The 14,443-nt window shown below is 38.6% G+C and overlaps 1 protein-coding gene across 3 annotated transcripts in view; it reads right to left on the bottom strand.

The window, feature by feature from the left end:
• The window catches only part of PTPN4 (protein tyrosine phosphatase non-receptor type 4), a 116,575-nt gene that overhangs the window by 39,119 nt on the left and 63,013 nt on the right, over positions 1 to 14,443 (bottom strand). For all 3 annotated transcript variants that reach the window (XM_065637535.1, XM_065637537.1, XM_065637536.1), the window contains 2 exons: positions 9,274 to 9,337; positions 2,227 to 2,399 (listed from right to left, as the gene is read on the bottom strand). In XM_065637535.1, coding sequence (XP_065493607.1) covers positions 2,227 to 2,399; positions 9,274 to 9,337 — 237 coding nt within the window. The remainder of the gene's footprint in view (positions 1 to 2,226; positions 2,400 to 9,273; positions 9,338 to 14,443) is intronic.

Here is a 14,443-nt window from a genome sequence, read left to right as displayed (position 1 = left end):
GAGGAGGGGCTGAGAGAGCTGGGACTGCTCAGCCTCAGGGGATCAGAGGAATGTGTATAAATGCTGAACAGGGAAGTAAAAAGGAGCCGGTCTCCTCAAGAGAGCCCAGAAACAGGACAAGAGGCACTGGGCGCAAAATGAAATATGAGATCTCTTATTTAAACAGAGGAAAGAAAAACAATAACTACAAAAAAAACCCCCACAAAACAAACAAAAAAACTTTTTTACTGTGAAGGTGGTCAAACACTGGATCGGGTTGTTGAGAGACGGTGTGGAGTTTCTGTGCTTGGAGACGGTCAAAACCTGGCTGGGCACAGTCCAAGGCCACCTCCCATAGCGGACCCTGTTTCAACAGGGCAGTAGTCTTCTTGATACCTCCTGCAAGCTGCCTTCTCCCCAACACCCCCCTTTAAAGTTTGCTGCATTGGAATATTTTAGTCCAATGGAAATAATAAATTATGTAACACATTTAATAGTTCAACAATTTCATGTGTCTCATTTCTTTCGGAACTGGAGATAATTCTGTCTAGCCCTAGCAGTTTAGTATTTTATTAGTTTGTTTTAATCACAAAAATGTTGGCTAGAAGTCTCTATAGCCCAATCTCCTGCTAGCACTAGGTCATGTCTGGCCATGGCTTTGTCCAGCCAAATTTTGAAAGCCTGCAAAAATAGAGATCCCACAACCTCTCTGGGTAACTCGTTCCAGTAATGCACTACCCTCCTGGAAAAACAAACAAAAAACCCCAAAAACTTTTCCTAATGTCCAGCTAGAATCTTCAAGGTGAAATCTAGGGCTTTTGCCCCTTGCTCTATCATGTGCCATCACCAGCACATGTTTGGCTCCATCATTTCTGGAGGTGCCCTTGACACAGCTTTAGGCTCACTCCTAAATTCCTTCAGCCTCCTATTCACCAGATTAAACGAGCCCAGCACCCCAACCTCACTCTGTGTGCCATGTTACTACTATTATGCTGCCTCTAAACAATTTCTCAAATTACTTGCAGAAGTTCTAGCCTTTTGGCTGCTTCATTAACTTTAATGACCTTCTTCATTTTTATGCAGTTTCCCTTTTCATCTTACATTAACATAAGTTGAATGTCATCAAAGAGCTATTCTGTAACAGTAACCACAATGACTCAAATTCAGAATCTTTATAAAAATGAAAAAGCTCCCTCAAATTCACTACGACAACACTGAACCAAATCTCAAAGACTGTTCAGGACCAGAGAATGCTGTTTCTCAAATGGGTGCTGTGAATGCTGGTCAAAAAACCAGATGGTATACAAATTTAGCCACTGTATTACTTTAGTCTTTATACATTTATGCAATTCAGTGTAACAGAAATAGTCTGTTACTATGTTTTCTAGCTTTTCATCATCTCCCTTTGTACTTCAGACACTGTTGCCATTCTAGATGGACGATCAGTAGTAGCTCCATTAAACTCTACTTCAGGGACAATTTAAACCATCAGCATTCTGCATTACTTGCAGAGACAGTTAATTCAGTTACTTAACTGAGAATTCTTACTTTATAAAAAGCATAAACCACTTTAAAAACCAACACCACCTACTCCATATCTTTAGAACAGAAATCATACTTGGACTATAGTTATTCCACAGTCATTCTTTGCATCTCTAAGCCTTTTGCCCATTATGTCAAGTTCACGCTTAAAAGTTATGGACTTAATTTCATCCTTATTTTCTAAACTTCTGGTTTTGGTGCAGAACATGTATGTCTTTTGTCTTCACCCAGTTGCCTATTTGTATGCATCTAGCTTAAGTAGGCTTTACTTGTACAAGCTTCTTTTGATTGATTTCCATTTGACCTTTATTTAGGTCTGGTTTGTTGCTGTTGCTGCACAGGAGATCTGAAATCCATCAGTTTACAAAAACACCAGGCCAAATACTTTGAAGTTCTGAGACAAGATTTTAAAGATAAACATAACCCAGCAGGTAAGCAGGCAAAGAAATGCAGCCTGTGAGGCAATATCAGAGTACTAGCTCAATAACAACTGCTAATAATACAGTAATTATATTACCAAGATATCCTAGAAAATTACTGACAACATTCAAAACTTAGGTCAACAGGGGAGGGGAACAGCTGCAGGATTCAAAAACTCTTGAATTATGGCATCTTTTAACATAGATTCTAAGTAATCCCCTGTGTTTATTAATGAGTTGCCTGTTGTCTTATGTTCCTTCCCATATATTTCAAATCAGGACTTACCAGTACCGGAACTTGGAACCCAAAGTGAAATAATGTGCAAAAAAGTTCTTCTGAGGGGGGAGCGGTCTGTCCAAACGGAAGAAAGTGTGATGTTCAACACAAGCTTTCCACAAATTCTTACATGCTCTGTAATTCACCATATTGAATCCCAGCAACGTTTCTCTAGATTCATGCTAAAAATGAGAAAAATTTATTTCAGATAAAAATTAAGATACTGTTAGCTTTGTGGGCTTTTATTTTTTTAATTATGCTTTTTGAAGTGGTTCTCTAATTTTACATTATTATAAAACCTTTAAAAATACCTCTTAAGTTTTCTTTAAAGGTATTAGGGGTTTTTTTGTTGTTGGGTTTTTTTTTAAATGAGATTGCTCAAAGGTTAACAATCTGTTTTGTGATACTGAGTCAAGATGAGAAGAAACACCCCCAAAAGCTAGGATGCAAACTACATTAAAACATGTCTGTGATTCCAGAACTCAGACGCAACATCGCCTCCCTGTTCGAAGATTAGTACAGTTAAGATGAGGAACTGTCACGCACACGTGCCAATCAGAGACTGGGAACAGGTATTGATATCAAGAGCAACCGATGTGCCTACTTCTAAATGATTAATTAGGTTCCTGGTAAGGGAAAGAAGCAAAATTGCAAAGCAAGCTAAGCTATTCTGCCTGTTGAGGGAGCTTGACTACAACCTTTGTAGGCCAGAAAATATCATCAGCACTCTGCTTTCTCTAAACAGAACTAAATCCTCCACAACATTTAGCACATCCTAACTATCTTCACTTGGAAGTAAACTCCTTTTCCAAGTTAAGCTTTTACTGGCCTGCTCATCTTTAGATCTGCTGAGATACCCGGGCATAGACCTGCAGCTCTTCTCCCAGTGTTGTATTTGGGAAGGTGTTGCAACTAATGGCTAAGAACAATGCTGTATTTTCAGCCACACGATGAGTTTAGGGCAAAGAATAAAATGGATTTTAAAAGCAAACACCAAATTCCGAGTATCTATTGATGAAATTCAAGAAATTATATGCAAGAAACTGAAACCTGATATTTTACTTCAATTTACAAAAATTACTTCTCTTTCCTCAATTTCTAAGCATTGCCAGCTCTTCCCTTTATTTTCTAGACATGCCAACAGAAGTACTTAAGAATTAAAAGTCACAGACAAGGTAAGAGAAATTAAGTCCATTACCTATTTGGTTAAAAAGGCTTTATCAACAATATAAATGGACAATAATATAAACAAGATACATTACTATTCTGCAAGAGAGCAACTATGTACAATTATGAACTGCCTCATCTAGATCCAGTAAAGGATGAACCAGCTGAGATTTTAGATTCCAACGAAGAGTCCTCATGATGCAGCAAACTTTATTGCTCTGCCTGCTTTTTCTACTGTTGGAAAAAGAGAATTTGACAAGTTATACGAGCTGACAATCATAAATTTTTATGTCACCCAAGGCATTATAATTATGGGTTGGGGGGGAAAAAAAAATCCTGCTGTTTCCCCTAGTTTGTATTCCAGAGAACGAGCTCATTTGATTCTCATGCCACCATCTGATCACTAGATCAGGCATGAAGCATGAAGGAGGAGAGCTGGAATCACATGATGAGAAGGAGCTGCAGCTAGATCAGCTTAATTGTAATGCGAAACAGCACTTTCAGAGGAACTTGGTGTGTTAGAGCTTTAAAGGTACCTTAACAATAGTTCTATTCATAGCTTTTAAGGCTTTCATTGCAGTGCAGAGAGAACTGATTCTAAAACCCTACCCTTCATCTCAATTACAGTTAGGAATCAACCTTTAAAGAAGAGTATAAGATATTGGCTCCTAAGTGCATCCACCCTTTTCCTATCCACCCTGGCAGGTTCTGTAATATCCCAACATAAGTTTGGCACTTGTACTTCATCTTTGCTGATGATTCTGAGATGTAAGCCGTGGTTCTACTGCTGTCTGGTAGCTGGATTTAGAATAAGATTGCCTCTCTTTTCCCTGCAAAAAGTAGGCTTGACTCAATGTGAGCTCAGTATAAGACCCCAAGGCAACTTTTATTACGTCCACAGTACTTCAGCCAAAAGCACACAAAGTAACAGGACAGTTATAGTGCAGCCTATGAGAATGTTCTTATAGCACAAGGCTCCAGGAAGATGCTGAATGCTCTACGGTACGACAATGACATCCAGGGATTTCAGGGTTTCAGGTCTGTTGAGACAATGTTAGGAGACTACTTCAGGGAGTCACAGTTGGATTCTGCTCTGAAATGACTATTTTCCAATTGTGTCCATGGTTCCTATTAGAGAGAAGAAAACAGTCTGCTTGCTACGGAGAGGGAGAAGAGCGAAGCAGCTGGAATGCAATAACCATCATGAGGCTCAGAGCCCAGTATGAAACTGCAGGTAAGCCAAATACCACCATGAAAGTTAATTTAAATCATAGCCTTACAAATGTGCACCATGTGGCAGGCTACCTATAGAATCCAAGAAGAAGCACTGGAGGGATAGGGCAAAGTTAAGTCTAAGTCAGTTTTGCAGCTCGTTTTCCTAAAAGGACACACACAAAAAAAAAGGCTAAATGGATACTGGTGCTCCCTCTGACATACAACTACAATCCCTTGAGGATTCCCCTTGGGTGGGGACATTGATTCAAATCCACCTTTGTCTGATCTGAAACAGAGACTTCAGAGCAGATCTCTCACTGCTCAGGAGAGAAACTGGGTTGGAAAAAATGTATTCTGTACTGGGTCTCTTTCTCTTTGCCTAAACAAAGAAAAAAATCCCAGAACAAAGCAAAAACTCCCTACCCCCACCTCTGAGGGAGACAAAGACTTGTGCTTTATAAGCAGCAGATGCTCCATAGACTCAAGATATTCCACAAATAGTGGACAAAAGTCTGTGGAAGCAACACAGATTGTGCCAACAGTATTTGCTCTTCATGCAAAAACCCAATGGCAGAAGCTTTGACAGGTTGGGGAATGACCTATTAGAGAGCAGTGTAGGGGAGAGGGACCTGGGGGTCCTGGGGGACAGCAGGATGACCATGAGCCAGCACAGTGCCCTTGTGGCCAAGAAGGCCAATGGCATCCTGGGGTGTATTAGAAGGGGGGCGGTTAGCAGGTCGAGAGAGGTTCTCCTTCCCCTCTACTCTGCCCTGGTGAGACCTCATCTGGAATATTGTGTCCAGTTCTGGGCCCCTCAGTTCAAGAAGGACAGGGAACTGCTGGAGAGAGTCCAGCGCAGGGCCACAAAGATGATTAAGGGAGTGGAGCATCTCCCTTAAGAGGAAAGGCTGAGGGAGCTGGGGCTCTTTAGCTTGGAGAAGAGGAGACTGAGGGGTAACCTCATCAATGTTTATAAATATATAAAGGGTGGGTGTCACGAGGATGGAGCCAGGCTCTTCTCGGTGACAGCCAACAGTAAGGCAAGGGGTAATGGGTTCAAGCTGGAACACAAGAGGTTCCACTTAAATTTGAGAAGAAACTTCTTCTCAGTCAGGGTGACGGAACACTGGAACAGGCTGCCCAGGGAGGTTGTGGATTCTCCTTCTCTGGAGACATTCAAAACCCGCCTGGACGCCTTCCTGTGTAACCTCACCTAGGTGTTCCTGCCCTGGCAGGGGGATTGGACTGGATGATCTTTCGAGGTCCCTTCCAACCCCTAACATTCTGTGATTCTGTGATTAGGCAACAATCAACTAGGCATCTAATGAATACCAGTGTTACTTAAGATCAAGTATGTGCTTGGGCAGATAAGCCCATATATTGCCTCATGATTCTAGCCCAAGTTCTTTCTGAAAGTCAGTAAAAAGAAAAAAATTCAAAGCACAAACTTGAGACACTAATATAATATAATATATCTCATATCATTCTGGCCACTCACTGAAACCAGGTCTTAGTCATGGACAACACTACACTATTTTTTTACATACTCAAGTAATTTTTCGGTGGACATCTGAGCTTTAAAAGAGCAAAAGAACATGTGAACAGCTTATTTGGCTGTCAAAGAATCAAGAGCACTAAATATGCACGACAGCATTAACGGTTTGATGCTGACCACTGACATTACAACAGCCGAGGGTGCAACTAAGTAAAATCAGAGAAGCTTAGGGAAACATCTGGAAAAATGAAATTACTGAATTATTCTCCAACAGCTTCAAAGCATGTAAGGGAAGCAGCATATGGAACAGGCAGAATAAACAAAAATATGGTGAAAAAAGCTGCCAGTGAAGTTATGGCTCAGGGGTCTTCTAATGCCAGATGAAGTCACACACATAACATTCTTTTCCCCCCACAAAATCATGAAGAAACAATGGAAAGAAAATCTACTCTGGTGTATGTCTGCTCCAGCTATGTAATTGCCAGAATACACAACCAGCCTCCATTCAAGATTATGTTATGCTCCCAGTAGAAAATGACTTTGACATTAAACTGCTTCATCTGACCTCCTTTCAATGGTTTATTTAAACACAGATATAATCTATTAAAAGTAGGCAAATAATTCTTTACTTATGTTGATGCCTCTAAGCAATGCCAAGTGAGGGAATAAATTAAATAGGTGACTAAAAGATAAGGCACTTGCACTTTTGAGGACAGTTGCAATTAAAAGCTCCCAACACTCTTTAGCAGTATTTGAATCTTATCTGTTTAGGACTACTTAAAAGCATATACAAGCCCATTTTGGAAAAAAGAAACATACTGGAAAATTCTTTTCCCAAGTCCACCAACTTAATATCCTACAGCATCTCAGCTTTGCATCTGAATAAATATGGTTACTTAGCTGTAAAATTTGTTATATATTTACACGCAACTTTGAAACACATCATCTGCATGCCACAAATGTGTTTTCACTCCCTTCATTGTTAATGGAAGTGAAAGCAAAAGGAAGGATATACCACCAGAGAGCAACTTAATCCATCCTAAAACGTACTTCCAACTCATGCAAGACATTTCACCGTTTGCTTATGTCTGGTTACTACAGAGGAAGTCTAATAATTAGTTTTGGTTAGCTAATTATCATGAAACAGAAAATATGTTCTTTTAACCTAGCTGAAGCTGAATACAGGTGAGATTAATCTTACCCTACTAGTCTATGAGGGAAAGTAACTCTGGAAATAACAATTTTAATATTAGGTTTGATTTAAAAATTAGTTTAAGTATGCCTTCTTTGGAAGCCAAATTTTAGCTTTGATCTTGAGATATTCATGACTTGGAATGAATGAAAATTAAGTTCTTGCCACCAGGTTTCATCTGATAAATAGAGTTTAAAGGAAAACACCACAAGGTTTTTTAATTTGTTGGCTTGGATAAGATGTCTCAGCAGAGAAATTTCATTAGTTACACATACAACATTCTGGTGCAACTAACAATATGCAGAGTATTACAAAGGCAACAGAAAAAAACAAGATGAGAAAGCTCTCTTTATATTACCTTCAATTATATGCAATTTTTTTCTGCAGAAAATAGGGAAAACACTCAAGTACAGTAATCAAACCAATTTCATATTTGGGTATCTTAATCTTCAACATCCTGAACCCTGCTACTACAACCTTTTCCTCAAGTTCTGATTTAGAAAACAACTGCGGTTCATAATTTCTGAATTCCAAATAAAAACCCAAATTCTCATCTCAGACCTAAATACACCATTCCTGCAACTGTAATGGAAGATACACAAACTGGTATCAAGACAAAATTTCACCTCTGGGCTGTTAGAGGTCAGTTCGCCTTTCAGAAGTAGCTCATAGCTCCTGTAGGATATTACGAAATACCTGTGTCACCACGGTGAAATCTTCCCCTCACCTTCTTTTGTATCATTACCATTTTTCAGCTCACGTTGCATGATGCCTGCTCACATCAACAGATACCCCCATTTATTTCACATAATCACCAAAGTTCATTTTTCTCTACACCTCATTACTCCAAAATCCTCTAACTCCTGTTTATCCTACTTCAGAACTGACAGCTACTCACGCTGCTCCAAGGACACGGGTGAAACTTCTCTTGTCAACTAATACACAATGCAGAGTCTGCAGGAGGTCAGGTAGTTCCATCTGTGAAAACTGCAAACTCCTAAGCATCATTTTAAAGGACCTGCTTTCAAGATGTACAGCTTGACTAGTGCCAGTCACCAGCCACTGGTGTGACCTGATGTAACAGGTGTTTGCTCCTTTTCTTGTTTAACCACATTGTCTCTAAATCTAGAATAGTCCTATAGTACTCAGGATGCATTTCTGCCTGGAATTGATCTTTTTTATCTAGTCAGTAACTCTGTATTCAGGTCTTCAAATCCTTTCAGCTGTAAGAACTGCACAAAACCTTTTAGCAGATCTGATGAGTTAATCACATAGTCATATTTTTAATTAATTCCTCCATCTTTCCCCAGTGATATGCCTGTGATGGGCTTAGACTAATCTCTTGGAGGCGTGGAACACTCCATTTCTTGCTGAATTAAACACACAGAGGTCCTGTGGTGCTTCACAGGGTAGCAAACACACACTGCAAGCAGCAAAATACACTTTCTTCACAGAAAGCTTCAGCTTTTTCCTCAACAAATTTAGAAGTATGCATATAAAATTACCGTATGTAATTTAAAACAGCAAAGACATTCTTATCTCTTCTGTATAAATGTAAGTAATAAAGCAAACTTGTATTACTAAATCTGAATACAAATCAGCATGTTTTAATCAAACATTTACTTACAAGCACATATATGACTGAAGCAGCATTAGGCATTACCTTTTATTTGGTATCTTCCAAAATTTAAATTTTATATTGATTTACTTTCAACCTTTTCAACATTCATCTTATATAAGCAACTTGCGTTTCCTGCATACAAATGTAAATCTAAAAGTATCTAAAATAAGGCAAATCAATCGAAAAAGGCTTATAAAGCATTGTAATGGCCCATTTAAGAACTAAAATAGACAGAACATCGGTGAAACTGGACTTTTAATTGCAGATATAGGCAAGAATCAACATAACATCAGTCAGTATAATGCAGACATGCAGTATAGAGAAATTTAACTGCTTTCATTTTTTGAAATTTAAGACAGTACTCACCAATTCTTTCCTAAGTTGAATAAAAAACTGTTTGCACTTAAAAGAAATTTTGACGATCTTCAACCTAAATGGAAAACAATATTTAAACACTTAGTATACTGAACCGTGGTCAAAGGCTTAAATACACCTACTGGAAATACACTTCCTAGAGAGAACAGATTTCACTTCATTTCCATGAAATTTCCATAGACAGAAAATAAGATATCAAAGATTACATAAAATACCTTGTATAATTCAATATATATATTTAAGTTATCCATAAAATCTACTTGTTCCCATCTTAAACCCAAGGCAGTTGCTAATTTTAATCTTTTCCCAGTTCCAAAGTCCAAAGAGCTATTCTATCCCCAGGTCATCCCAATCTGATGTTCTCTTTTCTGAGACTGCTTTTATTATCCCTTTCACCATCCCTTAGAATATGAAAAAATACTTTAAATGTCCCCTGATCCCAGAAAGACATTTTTTCTCTGTGCTGTTACATGTCTTTGAATATAACCAGAACTTGTTTTAGTAGAATAGCTAAGACAAGATATAAGGACTTGCAGCCTGGGTATTTATAAAGTTAAAAAAACCAACAACACCACCACAAACACAGAAAGAAAAACACCAAACAAAACAAACACCAAAGCAAAAAAATCATCATGTTATGAGGATGAAAAAACATTTAAAATATCACATGACAGGGAAAAAAAATCAGCCTATAGATCTGTTCATCTTACACAATATCTAGAAACATACAAGATGCTGACAGTAATTCCAGACCATTTTGGATGGTCACTGCAATGCTAGTTACACTAAATAGGAAAAGACAGGCTATATTTCCATCAGAATCTAATGATACACTTTTTCAAAGAAATGCAATATTACAATAGTGCACATTCTCTATGGAATATACAGGAGCATTAATTTGGTCAAGAATAAAAGCAAGGTTACAGTTGTAACAAGAAAAAATATAGTAAGTTCTGTGACTTTGAAACAGAACAACACATATGATACTGTGAACTGTAGAACACTAAATTCAGATGCTCTCTCACTCAAAGGAGATTTCACTGACAATTGTCATGAAATACAAAGCAAAAGACAATCTCAAATATTATCAAAAGAATCACAGTTAATTGAAGGAAATTACACAGCAAACTTCAGGGTTTACAATCAGCCTTTTATACAGCATGTCTACACAGAGCACCCTTACTAATCTGAACTGTCATCTCTCACGGTCCCTGTACTCCAAGTTACTATACTGGCTTGGTAAAGCTACAAAAGCAAGCCAGCAAACCAACCCCCACCAAACCGACCAACCTCCCCACAAAACAGAAACCTACTAAAACAACAACAAAAACCCCAACACATAACAACCAACAAAGCCTCCACCACGTCAGTGAAGATAGTGCTACAATTTTTGAGATAAGCTTATTCATGAAGAACATATAGGGACCTCAACAGTGACTGGAATTACTTGCCTTATTAATCACCTTGTTGAATAAAAAACTCTCTAGACTAGGCAGAATGAGAAGCAAAACACTAACAGACACTCAAGCTGGATATCTCTATATAGGAATTATCTTCTTAACTAAATCAAATGGAAACATTTTTCTCCAGGGAATTATTCAAAGCAGGAACTTCACTTGGATGTCCTAATTTGTTGGGAGAGTTTCTGTCTCCAATAACAAAGAGATTAGCCTTTCAATTATGCTTATTTAAATATTTTCCTATATATTTTTTTCTTTCCTAGCTTTGTTGTTAAAAAAAAGCAGCAGCTAGAATTTCATCCTGTTTTTTTGTTCCATGTTGGTTTTTGTTGTTGTTTTTCCATTCTTAACAAATTGTTGCTATTGAAATTAGCTTCTCAAGGATTAAAAAGCTATAAAAGGGGCTACAACTGATCTACTGAAATCAAGTTATTCCACTGGCAATGCGGCAATTTTCTTAGCACCTCCTGTGACAAACAATTGATTAAGAATAATTAGGGATGGGCCCGAAATTTACTGGATGGGCTAGACACTAGTGATTATAGCAGTCTGTGGAAAAAGCAGAAAAAAGCTTTATTGGACTATTTGGGCTGCAGTTAACCAGGATGATTTTATGATTAATTTTCTAAAATTTTGGGGTACAGTGCAATTAAAAAAACATTTTAATATATACCTTTTCTAAAAACTTAACTGCACACACTCTACAGCATATCAGATTTGCTTAGCATGCCAATAGAAAACCTGAAAATATATCAAAATTATTACATTTATAAAAAACATTCTACTACCTTTTACTCTTTTTTCTGCTAAAGAAGTCACTGCCTTTGGCGATTTACAGACTCAAGGAGAATGATAAGGATGAAAGCTATATACACTGTTTTTTAATCTCACCCCATAACTCAGGCAGAGTGAGATCAGCTGCCTCTTAAGCCTGAAACCATTTGGAACAGACTCAAAACTATGACATTAGTCAATAAGGTCTAACTCGACCCAAAAGAGTCATCATTCAAGTACAAAGAAACGATTCAGCAAAACTGAATCTCAGCTATTTTTGAAAAATACAGAAGATAAGAGAGAGTTCATATGCACTGCTAACACCCTGCTAGTCATTAAATAAGAATATCAGTACTCGGCCAAAGCAAAAGGCATGTTTGTCTGCCTATGTTTCCTTCCTCTGGCTGTCAGCAATGGTCCAAGTCTAAGTAAAAGCATAAGAACAGGCAGGCATCAATAATATTTTCTGGGTATGATTTTCCAGTCTTCGGTCACCTCAGACATCTTAAGTCATAAGATATATCTTTTAAAATGAAGAGATTTTTAAAAGTCCTGTACTCAAACACGTGGAAGGAGGCTCATGACATCAAGCCTGTGTTCTCACTAAGGACTTTACCACCCCAGTCCTTGCTGGAAGGGTGATAAGGCAGGACACAAGCAATCCAGCAGATTTCTCAATCCAGATTTCCTTGACACAGGTTCTGGACCAGTCATCTAGCAAAGATGCTCTTGGTAGCACAACTCACAAGCAAAGAAGGACTATCGAGATTCCGCAGTTAAACTTGGCTCCAGCAGCTGTGAGATGGTGAAGCTGAGATCCTAAGGGAAATGAGGAGGGATGCAGCAGACTAAACAACCCTGGAGTTCAGGAGAAGAAACTCCAGCTTGCTCAGAGCTCTGGTATGTAAAATCCCTTGGAAGCTGCTGTTTGGGGCACAGGACCTGAGGAGAGGTGGCCAATCTTAAAGGACAGTCTTCTCAATCCAGAGCAATCCTGACGTGCTAGAAAACATGCAATCATGGGAGAAGGCCAACTTGGATGAACTCAGAACTGCTGACTGACTCCAAACATGAAAGGAAGTGTACAGGATGTAGAAGGAGGATCAGATGACCAAGGAGGAACAGAGAAGCACTACCTAGGCATTTGGGGATAAAACTAGGAAATCCAAAGCGCAACTGTAGTTGCCGCTGGCAATGGATGTGAAAGGCAAAGCACCTCTCCAGATGTACACTGACTGCAAAAGAGAGGCAAAGGAAAGCATGTCTCCACTGCTGAACAGGTGATCCAGTAACAAAGGAAAGGCCGAGATACGCCATGCTCCTCTCCTTTGGTCTTCAAGGGCAAGATCTGCTCCCTGGATTTCTGGGTCTCTGTGCCTGGTAGCACAGTTTGGGGAAAAGAGAAATTACACACAATACATGAAGATCAAGTTAGGACACACTGGATAAAAGGCAGTCTCCTTTGTTTTGCTTTATTCCTGCCTTGTCTCCCTCTTGTTTCATTCCCCCCCATGATCAAAAGGTTTCTACTATGCAATTTAGATATAATATCAAATTAAGAGGGAGAGGGCGAAGACATTTTACTTGATTCTCTTTGAGCAGTACAGTTAAACTTTTATTTCTTCCCACATACATGCCTGTCTATCCCCTCACCTCAAAACTCAGCTCAGGAGTACTGAAAAAGGGATATCTAAACATTCACTGTAGCCATGAAGCACTGGGAAGACATTACATGGCTCCAGTTGCACAAGAGCAAGAGTGAGCGGAAGCAAGAAGAAAAAGCATCAGTACTGGTATCACTGGAGCAGCTGCATGACTACGGCTAACAAGGAAAGGTAATAGGTCTACTACTGAGCTATATTGTGAGAACTCACATTTCAGATCCTTACTGATAGTAAAAGAAAGTCTATAATAGAAAAAAATGGAGGGGTGGTGTGTTGTTGGTTTTGGTTTGTTTTGGTTTTCAAAGACCAATTATGTTGACACTATAGTCTTCACACAAAGAAATTAATATTCCTGATGTCAGCTGATATGGCTGAATACAAAGAAGAACAGTTTAGGTAATTATACACACAAAAAACACTAAAAATTTAGATCACCATCCCTGGCTTGCAAACAATACAAAGCAGAGCTTACAGAAACCTCTAGCTTCCTGTAGGGACATGTAGCTTAATTATGACTTACATTGTACATACTCAGTAATTTACAGGCGTGTTTATAGAACCTATTTCTACTACTAGTTTTCCCAAAAATAATAGCGGTAAAAGCAGCCTGAATTAAAACCGTCCTGACTATTACAGCATTGCATTTATAAAGCAGCCTTAACACAGAAATGGCTCTAATGCTCCAAAACTCTCATCAGCTGAAGGATCCCTTTCTTGACACATGTCACTATTACAAAGGCAGGTCTGACTGAGTAGTACAGTAGTTCCAGACTTATCATTGCAAGATCCAGTTTTAATTTACCCAATTAACCATGAAGACTAGAAATCTACATGCTCTGTAATTGCTTCAGACTTACTTTCCTTATCTGTGGATAACACTTATGTCACAGCTTTGTTTTTTCTCTCTGAGAAATCTACTAAGATTTAACCATTCACACTGTTTCTCAAAATGGTAAACCACGTAACATCCTCCAGCAAAACTTGAGACTAAGCTTAGCACAGAAAACCAGAATGTCTCAGAAATTCATTGGGTTGCAGGAAAGATCAAGACTCCGATTAATATCTTGAATCTCTGCAAGGGAACTTATCTTACCCTGTGCTAACAGAAAACAACAAAACCCCAAGGATTTCAACTGCTTATATCAGTTTGAATTAAGAGAAAAAGTCTTTCCAGTTTCAATTGTGGTAAGCAATTTAATCTATTTATCTGAAGACAACAGACCAGCCAAGAACTTTAGAAAAGTCCAGTGCTGCATTGCCCAA

This window comes from Caloenas nicobarica, chromosome 6 (assembly GCF_036013445.1).
Source record: "Caloenas nicobarica isolate bCalNic1 chromosome 6, bCalNic1.hap1, whole genome shotgun sequence".
NCBI classification, from domain to species: Eukaryota; Metazoa; Chordata; class Aves; order Columbiformes; family Columbidae; genus Caloenas; species Caloenas nicobarica.
This window is presented reverse-complemented; position numbering and strand designations above follow the sequence as displayed.